Here is a 13,033-nt window from a genome sequence, read left to right on the forward strand (position 1 = left end):
AATGGAATCTATATCTTTAAGACCCCTAGTTTCATCAGTAGTTTAAACTGTGTTGCTAGCCAATGGTATTGTGGGTTCAAGTGCAAAATGGACAGATTGCAATATTCCCCTGTACCTCTCTTTTGCTAGTGTATGGTGGGGTTGTTAACTAGCTGCTTGTTGAAAAATGCAAGCATTTAGAATTAAAGAATCAAAGGGAGTAAGATAATATACAAATTAAATGATTTTTTTGATCATGTAATTAAAGGTAGCCGTTTAAAAGATCATACTTCATATATATATATATTTTTAAAAAAGACATATGTAACTGTTGATTTAAATGACTTTTTCTTTAATTTTTTTTTGTAACTGTTTCTCTGTCTTTGTTTTCTGCTAACCTTTTCTCATTTCTGTCTCTTCCCGATTCTAAGTCTTTGTTAGAAAATATTTTATAACTTAAAACTTCAAGCATAGGATAAGATTATTTCACTCCTTAGTACTTGAAATAAGTACCTTTTAATGGCCTTGACTTTGAAGTCTGTTTCTTTTCCTCTAGTTGCTCCTGCACTCTTCCTAGTGCCTCTTTTCATTTGACTGTATTTGTCGTTCCCCATCAAACCTTTGTCTTAGATGGTTTTCCAGTATTCAACTAAATGGGAAACTACCTGGTAGAGCTGAAAATTTCTCATTCTGGGCTCCGAATGATAAGGTTTTAAAAGACATGCTTACTCTTGTTTCCTTAAATAAAGATAGCCTTTGTAATAGTAGTCTTTGATTTCAGCCTTTTTGCTTTTCAAAATATGTAACTTAATGGGGCGCCTGGATGGCTCAGTTGGTTGAGCATCCACTCTTGATTTTGGCTCAGGTCATGGTCTCACAGTTTCGTCAGTTCTGGTCCTGTGTTGGGCTCTGCACTGACAGCTTAGAGCCTGCTTGGGATTCTCTGTCTTCTCTCTCTGCCCCTCCCCTGCTCGGTCTCTATTTCTCTAAATAAGTAAGTAAATAAATAAAAACATTAAAAAATATAACTTAAAACTGATTGCTTTGAAAATGATTTAAAATTGCTTTTGTGTTAGTTATAAGTTATGTGGTTATTGCTTCCTCTTGGGACATACTTTTTAAATTTATCTTCTATGCCCAATGGAAAAAGTATTCATTTTACTGTCTGAATTGGTGTACATAATGCCCTACAGTTTTTTTTTTTTTTTTTTTTTTGCCAAGGTAAAAAATGGCCACAACCTTTCTTTTACCCCCCCCTTTAACAAAATGAGGTTCTAGTAGTTTAGGACTTACTCAGTTTAGGCAGGACTGGATTACCTTTCTGGATTCTTTGTTTTATAATTTCACGTTTGGGTACATCACCAAAACTTAAAACTTTGTATTTAGAGCATTTGACACAGTGCTTATAATAAATACTTAACAAATATGTGAGTGAATGGATGAATGAGTGAATGAATTGAACCTAATTGAGATGTGAAGCAAGAGCACTATTGTCATTGGATGTAGTATCTTCAGATGTACACATTTTTGCAGTTTTCTTGGTAAATGGATTTAAAGACTGGCACTGGTTTGCAGACCACTGGAAAAACCTGATCTTTTTAGTAATGTGGTAAGAGCACACTACGTATAATAAAATTGTGGGCTTACTTCATAAATTACAATGTTTGGAATACTTTTTATTTGATAGAAATAATACATGTTCGTGTAGAAATTTTGTAAAATATAATAAGGAAAGAAGAAGAAAATAAAACTCTTGTAAGTGTAGTACCTGGAAAGAAGTACTTTTAGTGTTTTGATATAGTTAGGCACACAGATTTCATTATATACTTTAAATAAAACTAAGATTGTATACATTGAATTTTGAATTCTGCTTCGTATGAGTCCAGTTAAATTTTTTTTCTGTTTTTGTTTTTTAAACCTTACAGGCCCCTTCACAGATGTAGTCACTACAAATCTTAAGTTGCGAAATCCATCCGATAGAAAAGTGTGTTTCAAAGTGAAGACTACAGCACCTCGTCGGTACTGTGTGAGGCCCAACAGTGGAATTATTGACCCAGGGTTGACGGTGACTGTTTCAGGTAGCAAATCATGTTCTGATTTTGAACAGTATTAAATTCTGACATTTTTATGGTTATGTTTAATTTGGTCTTAATTAATAGAGTTTCATCTGGAGGGAGAGAAATTGTTTTTAAGTTATTCTGGCTTGCCTTTAATTATGTTCTTCTGTTACCTTACTATATGCCAGCTGTTTAACATTTCTCACCCTTACCTTGTGGTTGGGGGTGTCTGTGGTCAATTTATAAGCAATTATTTTCAGTTTAAAATTTTATATCTTTTATTTCTACAGTTTACTACCACATTCTCTGCTCTTACTATTTTATCTTTGAAATAGTGTATCATTTTTGTGATCGATCCTTCTCTTCAGATCTCTAGCTATTGTTACATATTGCATGCAGCTGTACAAGTATTATTCAGAATCTTAGAAATGTACAGTGGCTCTTTTTTGCTGGTTGTATCAAATTAGATGAGTGTTTCTGCCTTTTATTGTAAATGCCAAACAGTTTAGTTTCATGACTCCCTTTTGTGTTTACTTGTAATCCAGGGAGTATGCTTGGTTCCTTCTCTGTATGGATTGCTTACTTCTGCTGTGGAGTCTGTGCTGGTGTCATCCTTAATGCCCTCCATAAACTTCCTTTCTTCCATCAGACTTCCCAAGATAGTTGTCCTTAACAGCATTACCTGACATAGCTGAGAAATAGGAAACAAGTATGAGAATGGGGGACCTTAATTATGGGGGACCTTCTTAGGCTTCACATGGAGACCATTTACTCTTCCTTACTAGCAGTAGATTTCGCTTCCCATTGTATGTCACGATAACACATGGAACAAGAATACACATGGACCTCCCATCTCTCACCTCAAAATCTCTGGGGGCATGACCCAGCCACGTATATGTTTTTTTTGAAGAAAAACAAAAACAAAAACAAAACATGCTTGTGTGATCTTGATAAGTATTCCTAAGATAATTGTGTCTCAGTTGCCTGGTTTTTACGTCCACAGCAGATTAAAAACACCAAATTATGCAAAGAGTGACAGCCTATAGCAAGCCCATGGAGAGTGCTTAGAAGTAGAACTTGACTGCAAAGGCAGTGAAGGACACACTGCCGAGTTCTTTGTGACACTGAATCCTCTTTCAGTATGTAGACTCAAAGACTCAGAGCTAGAAGTCCTTCTAGAAAAGATGTTTTTAGTGAATCTTATGATGTGGTAGCCGAGGAGGAATGTGTTGGTGTTTGTCCGAGTTGTCAGCTGATGGGAAAGATAGATGGAAAAAAGATCAAACAATGACTACACTCATTCTGGAAGTTGCTCTCTAAATCTTTAAGCCTTTTAGCTAAATTGGAAGACAGACTTATTTCTCTCCATGTAGTTTAAAATAGTTTTTTGGTGCTACCAGTTTTATGCTTAGGAATCCATAAAACTATTCAGAATGACTTTTTCTTTGAGGGTTCTAGATTGCTACAGTTCATTGTATTAATGTTTCTAAAGAAAAGTTTGAGTTGCGCAGGCCCAATTACATGTGGGTTTTTCCCTGTAAAGACAGTATAGTACTATAAATACATTTTCTCTTCTTTGTGATTTTCTTGATAATATTTTCTTTTCTCTAGCTTACTTTATTGCAAGAATACATACATAATACATACGGCATACAAAATAAACGTTAATCCACGGTTTATGTTCTTGGCAAGGCTTCTGGTCAGCAGTAGACTATGAGTAGTTAAGTTTTTGGGGAGCCAAAAGTTGGATGTGGATTTTCAGCCATATGGGGGGTTGGCATTCTGAGTCCCTGTGTCGTTCAGGGAACAGCCTGTACTTTTCAAAACACTTTCTCTCACGTAGCCCCTTGTGTTGGGCACTTGTTGTATTAAAAACTCTAGACATACTAGTTACTGTTTCCATGGTGTGCCTTTAGATCTTGTCCACTGAGAATTTAGCTCTTGAATTTTTAGTGTATTGCCTTCCCTTAAGGAGTCACTCAAACTGTTCTTCCACTAGCAACTGTTCCTTGATTGACTGTGCTACACACTCATTTCTTTTTTTTCTTTCAATTGATGTATTCATGTATGTATGTGTGTACATGTGTATATATTTATATTTTTAGGATGATGCAACTCTTACTATATGGTCTGCAATAACTTAGACTATAACTGTCGTTAAGTCACAACCATGTTTTTTCAATTCCTAGTGATGAGCCTACAGTGATTGCTCAGTGAAGGGTATTAATGGACATTTATTGTGCTTTATCTGGATTCTGAGACATCCTGTGCGGTTTTTTTCTGCTATGTATTTGGCCCTTTAAAGATTTTTTTTTAACCATGATGGGAGTTAATGGACTTCTCAGATACACCTTAGAAATAATTTTCTTAGAGTAAATTTTCTTATATGATTGGTATTTCTCACCATTGTTTAATTGCATTTGTTTGTTTTTTTTTGAAAGTGTTGACACACATATATAGAAGGTATATCTTAGAAGTAATTTACCTGTTAACAGGGGAGTACTTTATACAATACCATATACATATTTTGTGTAACTGTAGATCCATTCTTATAGCCATTTATTAAGTTTATATTACATAATTTGGCATCAGTTATAATCATATGGAACCTCTAAAAATCCTTTAAAAGGCTACTGAAAAGCTTAAGTGCTTAGAAATATTTGAATTTGTAATTAGGACTCAAGAAAAATTCTTGAAATCATGAGAGTATATACCTTTTCCTCGTATACCTTGTTTTTTAGAATCAGATATAAACAGATTGCTAGACTTCCTGAGTAGGTGTTTATTTAAAATCTATTTTTCAAAAATTAGTTAAAAAATTTTTTTTAATGTTTTTATTTATTTTTGAGAGAGAGACTGAGCGATCGGGGGAGTCAGAGAGAGAGGGTGACACAGAATCTGAGAAGCAGGTTCCAGGCTCTGAGCTGTCAGTACAGAGCCCGATGTGGGACTTGAACTCGAACTCGTGAATCATGAGATCATGACCTCAGCTGAAATCAGCCGCTTAACCAGCTGAGCCACCCAGGCACCCCTCAAAAATTAGTTTTATGAGAATGCTAACAAATGGTTGGGAGTTTTGAAGTTAGCTTTTAATTTCTCCTTTGCATATCCTAGCTAATTCTAAAAGATACTATCACTAAATACCAAAATGAAGCCTTATATTTATGCCTAGTTTTAATAAACAATTTACTAGATTTTAATCTGAGTTTACAGGTATTATCCTAGTTAATGTCGGCAATATTTAGAAAATTCACCCAAACCTGAATTTAGAGGGGACAATCATAGGTTTATATTTATTTTTTAAATAGCTATTTATTTTGTGGGTTGTTAAAATAGTTGGAGCTATAAAGGTGATTCTGGATCCTTACTGTAAATAATCCAGTATTAGGTTTCTTGAACTCTTTCTGGTTTTCTTTAAAGTGGCATATTAGTGAATGAGGTAATAGGAGTGATAAGAAGCAAACACATTCAGAATACACAAAGTAATGTGTCCTTTTTTCTTATTTAGTAATGCTACAGCCTTTTGACTATGATCCCAATGAGAAGAGTAAACACAAGTTTATGGTACAAACAATTTTTGCTCCACCAAACACTTCAGATATGGAAGCTGTGGTAAGTATAGATGTGAAACCGAATTTATTTTGGGGAATGTTTTTTAAACCATGGATTTGTATAGTTCTCAGTTGAGAAAGCTAATTTTTAAAATAAAAAAAAACTTGTAAATCTGTTTAATACAGATAATTTCAAAAATGAAAGAATTTTGAAATAGTAGAAATACTATTTCTTAGAAACACTTTAGAAATGCTACTACTAAGAATGCTGGCGATAGTAGGTTTCTTTAGGATTTTGTAAACAGTTCTGTGGCGTTGCTTGATAACAGTGGCAGAGTGATCAATATCAGGGTGCAGCCGTGCCTCCTGACTACCCCTGCTTCAGACAGCTACGGTTGTCCCTGAGGGGAAACCTATTTGTCATGGTCGTGCTTTCTCTGTCTCATGTTTGGTTTTGTTTGTTTGTAGTGGAAAGAGGCAAAACCTGATGAATTAATGGATTCTAAATTGAGATGTGTATTTGAAATGCCCAATGAAAATGATAAATTGGTAAGTAGGAAAATGTAAGAAGATTGGAGGCTGTTAAGTTCTCGTTTACTTTGAGATGAATTTTGCTTCTCTTTTTGGCCTTTTTGGGTTGTGTAATGATGCTCTTCTACTTTATAAGATTCAGTGCTTTATTTAAGTTTTTAAAAAACTTGAGACGCTTTTTTCATTTTAGAACATCTTGTCCATTCAAGAAGAAAAATGCTTTCAGATACAATCTGCATGATGGAGAAGAATCAGTTAATTCTCCCCAAATTTTGCCACTTTTTAAACCACTTCAAGTTCGTTAGAGTGAGACATATATATGCGTAAATATAATTAAATAATAGACATAAACTCCTTTTTGACAACTGTATACCAGCAATCTGGGGATAAAAGATGTAATTTACATGAACAAGCAGTTTATTCCCAAGTTTGGCTATTGCCAGGTATTTTACTTACTATTGATTTTGGTCAAAATCCATATGATTTTATTTCTTAGTAAGTAATTTTTGTGTTGCTTTTGGGTTGATGTGAGGCAGATACAGTTTGGAGGACTGAGAGATATATGTGTGTAGTTTGGAAAGTCGTCTGTGATTGTATAGGATGAGTTGTGGTCAGTTTCCCTATTCCCCTTCTTAAATTCAGATTTTAGTCTTTTTCAGTGATTTGTAGGAGGGACTAGACAAAGCTGAGTTGAGTGAGTTTTTTCTTTTGGTGACTTAATATATAAAATAATGTGGGTAAATAGAAATGTTGAGTACAGTTAGATTACAGTGTGACATGACTGTTGCCTTGATCTGGAAGCCATTTGCCCTATTGAAAAGTAAATTCCCAGATTAGATTTATACATGGGCTATATTATTGTGTTCCTCTTTTAGGATAAGCTGAAATGAAAGAGTCCCTGAATGGTAACCAGGTGTCAGTCAAATTATTTGTTTTTTAATGCCCTTTTAAAGGCATGTTGAGGTATTTGCCAAAAATAAAAAATGTAAATGCATATATTCTTACTGGAAAGTGGGGGTTCAATGGCATGTTTATGCTTCCCATTTGTAGTCTACTCTGTCTTTTGCCAATTCTGCTAGAAAGCTCATAGCTTGCATAGCTCTTAGTATTGGAACTGAGAAAACATAAATAGCACATTGTCTGGGTTGACTAATATTTTATTTTTTTCCCAGTTTTATTGATATAGTTGACATATAGTATTGTACAAGTTCAACGTGTACAACATAATGACTTAACATACATATATTGTGAAATGGTTACCATAATAAGTTTAGTTAACATCCATTATGCCATTTAGATACAAAAAAGGAAAAAAAAATGTTTTTTTCCTTGTGATGAGATCTCTTAGGATTTACTGTCTTAACTTTCAAATATACCATACACCTGTGTTAGGTATAGTCATCGTGTTGTGCATTACATCCCCAGGACTTAATTTGTCTCTTAATTGGAAGTATCATACTTTTTGACCACCTTCAACAAGATCCCCCATCTCCCTACCCCCTGCCTCTGGTAACCACAAATGTGATCTCTTTGTCCATAGGTTTGTTTTGTTTTTGTTTTTTAGATACCACATATAAGTGAGATCAGACAATATTTGTCTTTCTCTGACTGACTTCACTTAGTACAGTGCCCTCAGGGTCCATCCGTACTGTCACAGATGGCAGGATTTCCTTTTTTGTGACTGAATGATATTCCATTTTATTCCTCTCCCTCCCTCTCCCCCCATATATATCACAACTGCTCTATTCCACTCATCAGTCAGTAGCCATTTAGGTTGTTTTCATGTTTTGACTGTTGTAAATAATATTGCAGTGAACATGGGGATGCCAGTATCTCTTTGATGTACTGTTTTTCTTTCCTTTGGATCTGTTCCCCAAAGTAAAACTGAATGGAATAAGGATTGACTTACTTGAAAAGCACACTTGCATATTTCCTCACTTGGAGTTTTACGTCAGCTTTTATAATTCCTTAATAAACGTAGTACAAACTGGCTTTTTACCTGGACTTCTGTTATACTCTGTGTAGCAGACAGTTTGAGAGGCTAACTGTGAAAAAGGCTGGAACGCAAGTACTTGATATTGTTGATGAAGAGGAAAAAGCCAGACCAGAAGTTGATGGAAGTGATATGGCTATGATAGTAGTGCCTAGCTGTTTCAAGTACCCCATAGAGGAGACTAGTAATCCAAGAAAGTGGTTTTGGATCTGCTAAAGGGCTTGAGTAAGTACTGAGTGGAATTTCTGGAGTCCCATACCGTGGAGCATGAACAGAAATAGTTTGGCCCTGGAACCTTTTCAGAGCAGGTATTATTAGTAACCTAAGGTCTGTTCAGTAATTTCAAAGTACTTCCAGACACGATCTGCCCCTGAGCCTAGATGAACTAGCTGCAGAATGTATTTCTGCTAATAGAACTACTTGGGCTTGTGGTGTAGTTGTTACCTATTTAAATGGTAAGGAATAAGTGTTAAAGATAATGATTTTTTAAAAACATTTTATTTGAAAAAACTTCAACCAGTTACAAAGGTACAGTGAGCCTGTTAACCCCTGACCAGCTTTAAGTTACCAGTTTATTGTTAACCTTCTTTTATCTAACCCTCACCACTTTTCATTTCACGTATTAAGACAAACCCATACGTAATATAATTTTGTCTGTAACTATTTTGGTATATATCATTCAAAGGTAACTTTAAAAAAAGGAAAAATAATTTAATGACTGTACTATTCATCAAGCCTTTAAAATTAGCTTAAGGTATCATTTAATATCAAACTATTCAGGCAGCATTCAAATTTGTCTCAGATGCCATTTGTTTTGCAGTTTGTTTCAGTGAGATTCAAATAAAGCCTACATACTGCTATTGGATGATATGGGTCCTGAATCTCTTTAATCTGTAGGTTCCCTCTCTGTTTTTCTCTTGCAAATTGTTTGTTGAAGAAGCTGGCTTTTTCTTACAGACTTTAACCCATAGACTAGATTTTGCTGATTGCATCTTTTTGTGATGTCGTTTAACTTTTCTTGTTTCGTATATCCTAAAATCAGATCTAGAGGTTTGATCAGATTTTGATTTGTTGTTGCTGGTTGGGGAGAGGCAAGACTGCTTTGTGGGTGGTGATACATTCTCTCAAGGAGGCATGTAATGTTGGGTTGTTTTTTGTTTAAGTTCGCTAACCACTGGTGTGCAATGTGTGGGTGAGTGGTTCTCAGCCAGGGATAATTGCCCTTGAGGGGACATTTGTCAATCTGGAGACATTTTTGGTTTTCTCAACTAGGCATCTAGTTGGTAGAGGCCAGGGATGCTGCTCAGCTCCTGTGGTGCCTAAGACTGCACTCACAAGGAATTATCTGGCCCCAAACAACAATAAAATCAAAATCGAGAAACTATAGTTTAGTATATTAATTTATTTAAGATTGCATAATGATATTTTGTCATTCTTCATTTTATTAGTTACATTTGTAGACAGAAATTTGGCTCATCTAGTATTTGGTTATTTATTCAGTGGTATAGAGTTTGCAAAGGCAAGGGAAATTTCCTGTCTTTCTCTTGAGTTCTGGGTTTTCAAAAAATGAGTTGGTCACAAGCGTCCCTCTGATGTGACTACAATCAGTCAGCCTCCCTTCCTCCTTCTTTCCCTCCCTTTTTCCCTCCCTCTTTCCCACATTATTATAAACTCATGGACTTGAACATGTTTGTGTTTCAACTCCTTGCAGTTACTATCAGTATTAATCTCATATACAGGAGCCTCCTCTTGTTTGTTCCTGAGTCCTTTTACTATAGTTGTCTTTGGGAATTTTTTTTCTTTTAATTGGAAGTTTTTATTTAAATTTACTAAGTTAACATATATGGTAAAACTGGTTTTAGGTGTAGAATTAGTGATTCATTACTTACATATAGAACCCAGTGCTCATCACAAAAGTGCCTCCTTAATACCCATCACCCAGAGAATTTTCTTGATGTCTAGTATGGCAAGATATTTCCAGGCCCAGACCTGGAATCATTCCCTTCTTTCACAAGCTCTGAAATTTTTCAGTGGGAGATGGTATTTGAAGACCACAGTCTGGGCACTGGGGTAAAACAATGATTTTTAGTTTTGTCAGACTTTGTGTAAGACCATTCTTTTGGCCAAGATTAGAATGGGAACCTGATTGTCATTTGAAGACACTTCTTTAGATGGTAAAAGTTTAATGTTAAAATCATGTTAGCAGCACATAGGATGATGTGTCTCCTTTTATTTCTTATGGTAGTGATTGGATCTTATGATTGGGATATGTTTTGGAGATGTAGGATAACTTAAAATGTGTAAAATCCAACCCTGACCCTGGGTACCCAGCAGGTATCCAGTGAATCACATAAGTTGCAGTTGTCATGTATGGACTCTGTTGGCTTGCTAGCCTTGCTGTCATGATTCCTTGATGGGTATTTTTTTTTTTTTTATTTTCTTCACATTTATTTACTTTTTTGAGAGAGAGAGACAGAGAGAGAGAGAGAGAGACTGAGCACAAGTAGAGTAAGGGACAGAGAGAGAGGGAGACACAGAATCTGAAGCAGGCTCCAGGCTCTGAGCTGTCAGTGCAGAGCCCGACACGGAGCTTGAACTCACAGACTGAGATCATGACCTGAGCCAAAGTCGATGCTTAACCGACTGAGCCACCCAGGAGCCCCTGATGGGGATTTTTAAGTGTTTGGAATTCACCTTTCCAGTTTTGCACATAAAATGAGACTTTTAATATTTCAATATATCAGTATTTCAAATTTATACACTTCAAATGTATAAAAAATTGCATCTATACTATCTAGAGGTGGCCTTAATTGAGTAATGTGCTTGTTTTAAAAAGATGGACTGAAACACAGTTTTATGAAGCAGTATTTCCCAAAGTGTATTGGGTCGAAAGGGTTTTGTGGTCCAGTGAATTTGGAAAAATACTACAAGTACTATGTCTCCCAATAAACACATTGCACATATGCATATTAATGGTCCTGAATAAAGGAAATATGTTAATCCAAAATTTGTTTTTTAATGTAACGTAATTCTCATAAATATCGATGTTCTGCAAAATACGCTTTGGAGAAGCACTGATTATTACTGCTTAAATACATTCTTGTAGTGCTACTAGTCTGCAGATGCTACAAGAAATCTTCATTATTGAGAAGGACAACCTGAGAAGCACACCCCCAAGTTCTTTCACAGTTGTTAGGTGACTCTCTGTCAACTCACCTGTTTAATACTGCTTCTCATCTTTTGTAGAAAATAAGAAGCCTCAAAGTAACCAAATCTGGTGTATAGTTTTTGTTTATTTATAACTTTATGTATAAAGTTTTTGTTTATTATAGCAACTATAATATGTAATATTTAACAATTGAGAAAATCTTATATGTGTAAATATATATTTATAAACATATATAAATAATATATAAATACATATAAAACACCCTGTTTTATAGTACTTTATTCATGTTGATAACTGTGTCTTGCCATTTCCAGGTCAGTATTGTATACAGATGAAGTTTATAAACCTGTTTAAATACCTTAGTATGTTTGACATACTAGCTTCTTTCTAGCATTATAGATAAAGTTACAAAATTACTTAACACCCTTTTTCTGTATATTTACCTTCAGTTTAGCATGAAGCTTGCTGTTAGGAAATTAGGGCATTCTTCTTCTTATTTTAAATGTTTATTTATTTTGAGAGAGAAAGAATATATGCCTGTGCGTGCGAGCAAAGGAGAGGCAGAGAGAGAGAATCCCAAGCAGTGGGGCTCAGTCCTCCAGACCATGAGATCATGACCTGAGCTAAATCAAGAGTCAGATGCTTAACTGTCTGAGCCCTGGAAATTAGGGCATTATTCAGTGGTGTTATACTTAGACAAAGTTTGTTAGTTTACTACAAATAAATTGATAAAATGCTATATGAAGCTGAATCCTCACTTTGACAAATTGATTAAAGATGACAGTCCTTTATTCAAGGAAAATACATTTAAAAAATGTTATGAGGGGCGGCTGGGTGTCTCAGTCAGTTGAGCGTCTGGCTTCAGCTCATGTCATGATCTCACAGTTCATGTGTTCGAGTCCCACGTCGGGCTCTGTGCTGGCAGCTCGGAGCCTGGAGCCTGCTTCAGATTCTGTCTCCCTCTCTCTCTGCCCCTCCCCTGCTTGCACTCTGTTTCTTTGTCTCTCAAAAATAAATAAACATTAAAAGGTAATGTATATTTTTAAAAGAGTACCAATACATTTTTTAGTTTATAGTTAAGATCACTGTAAATTCATTTGGCCCTTTGTTCTTTTTTTAATTTATTAAACGTTATAAAAAGTATGTTAATTTAAGCAGAATTTCAGTTTAGTTTTTAACTAAGTTAACTAAGTTGTTGGTGACAACTTCAGGTTTAATATACTTTCTTTAAGGGTGACATATGTACTTTGTATTTAGCCTTATTTACTGGTCAGAGCAGTTGAGATGTATATCCACTTAGTGGTCCCTTACACATTTAAAGCGTTGATCATTGGCATTTTTGATCTTTAGTAGTCAACTCAGAAGAATTTGGTTAGTATCCACAAAGCAGATAACACAGTAGCTGTCAGAGTTGCTGATGCTGTCTTCTCCAAGTTGCTATCCTGTAGATAGCAGGTTTCAAACTCTGATGTTGAGTCAGTGTATCTTACATTAACCACCCCATCCCACTTTCTCATTGTGCTCCCAGCAGCTTACCCATCTTGCTCCCAAAAGGAGTAGATGGGCATTTAATTACATTATGTAAATGAACCTTACCTGTTTGAGGATCTGGATCTTTTAGGTTTGCTGTTGGTTTTAAGGCATTTACATGTTCTAAGAATAGTGGAAAAGGAAGTGTTACTATTTTGTTGATTTCTTTAGGTTTGTAGGACCTTGATACTGAATATATAAAAAAAAAAAAAAGACTGAAGTT

General features: G+C 35.3%; 1 protein-coding gene across 2 annotated transcripts in view; it reads left to right on the top strand.

Annotated features, from left to right (window-relative positions):
* Positions 1–13,033, top strand: part of VAPA (VAMP associated protein A) — a 45,498-nt gene that overhangs the window by 21,868 nt on the left and 10,597 nt on the right. For both annotated transcript variants that reach the window (XM_058692715.1, XM_058692716.1), the window contains exons 2-4: positions 1,905–2,057; positions 5,545–5,648; positions 6,056–6,136. In XM_058692715.1, the coding sequence (XP_058548698.1) occupies positions 1,905–2,057; positions 5,545–5,648; positions 6,056–6,136 (338 nt within the window). The remainder of the gene's footprint in view (positions 1–1,904; positions 2,058–5,544; positions 5,649–6,055; positions 6,137–13,033) is intronic.

Source organism: Neofelis nebulosa, chromosome 11 (assembly GCF_028018385.1).
Source record: "Neofelis nebulosa isolate mNeoNeb1 chromosome 11, mNeoNeb1.pri, whole genome shotgun sequence".
Classification (NCBI taxonomy): domain Eukaryota; kingdom Metazoa; phylum Chordata; class Mammalia; order Carnivora; family Felidae; genus Neofelis; species Neofelis nebulosa.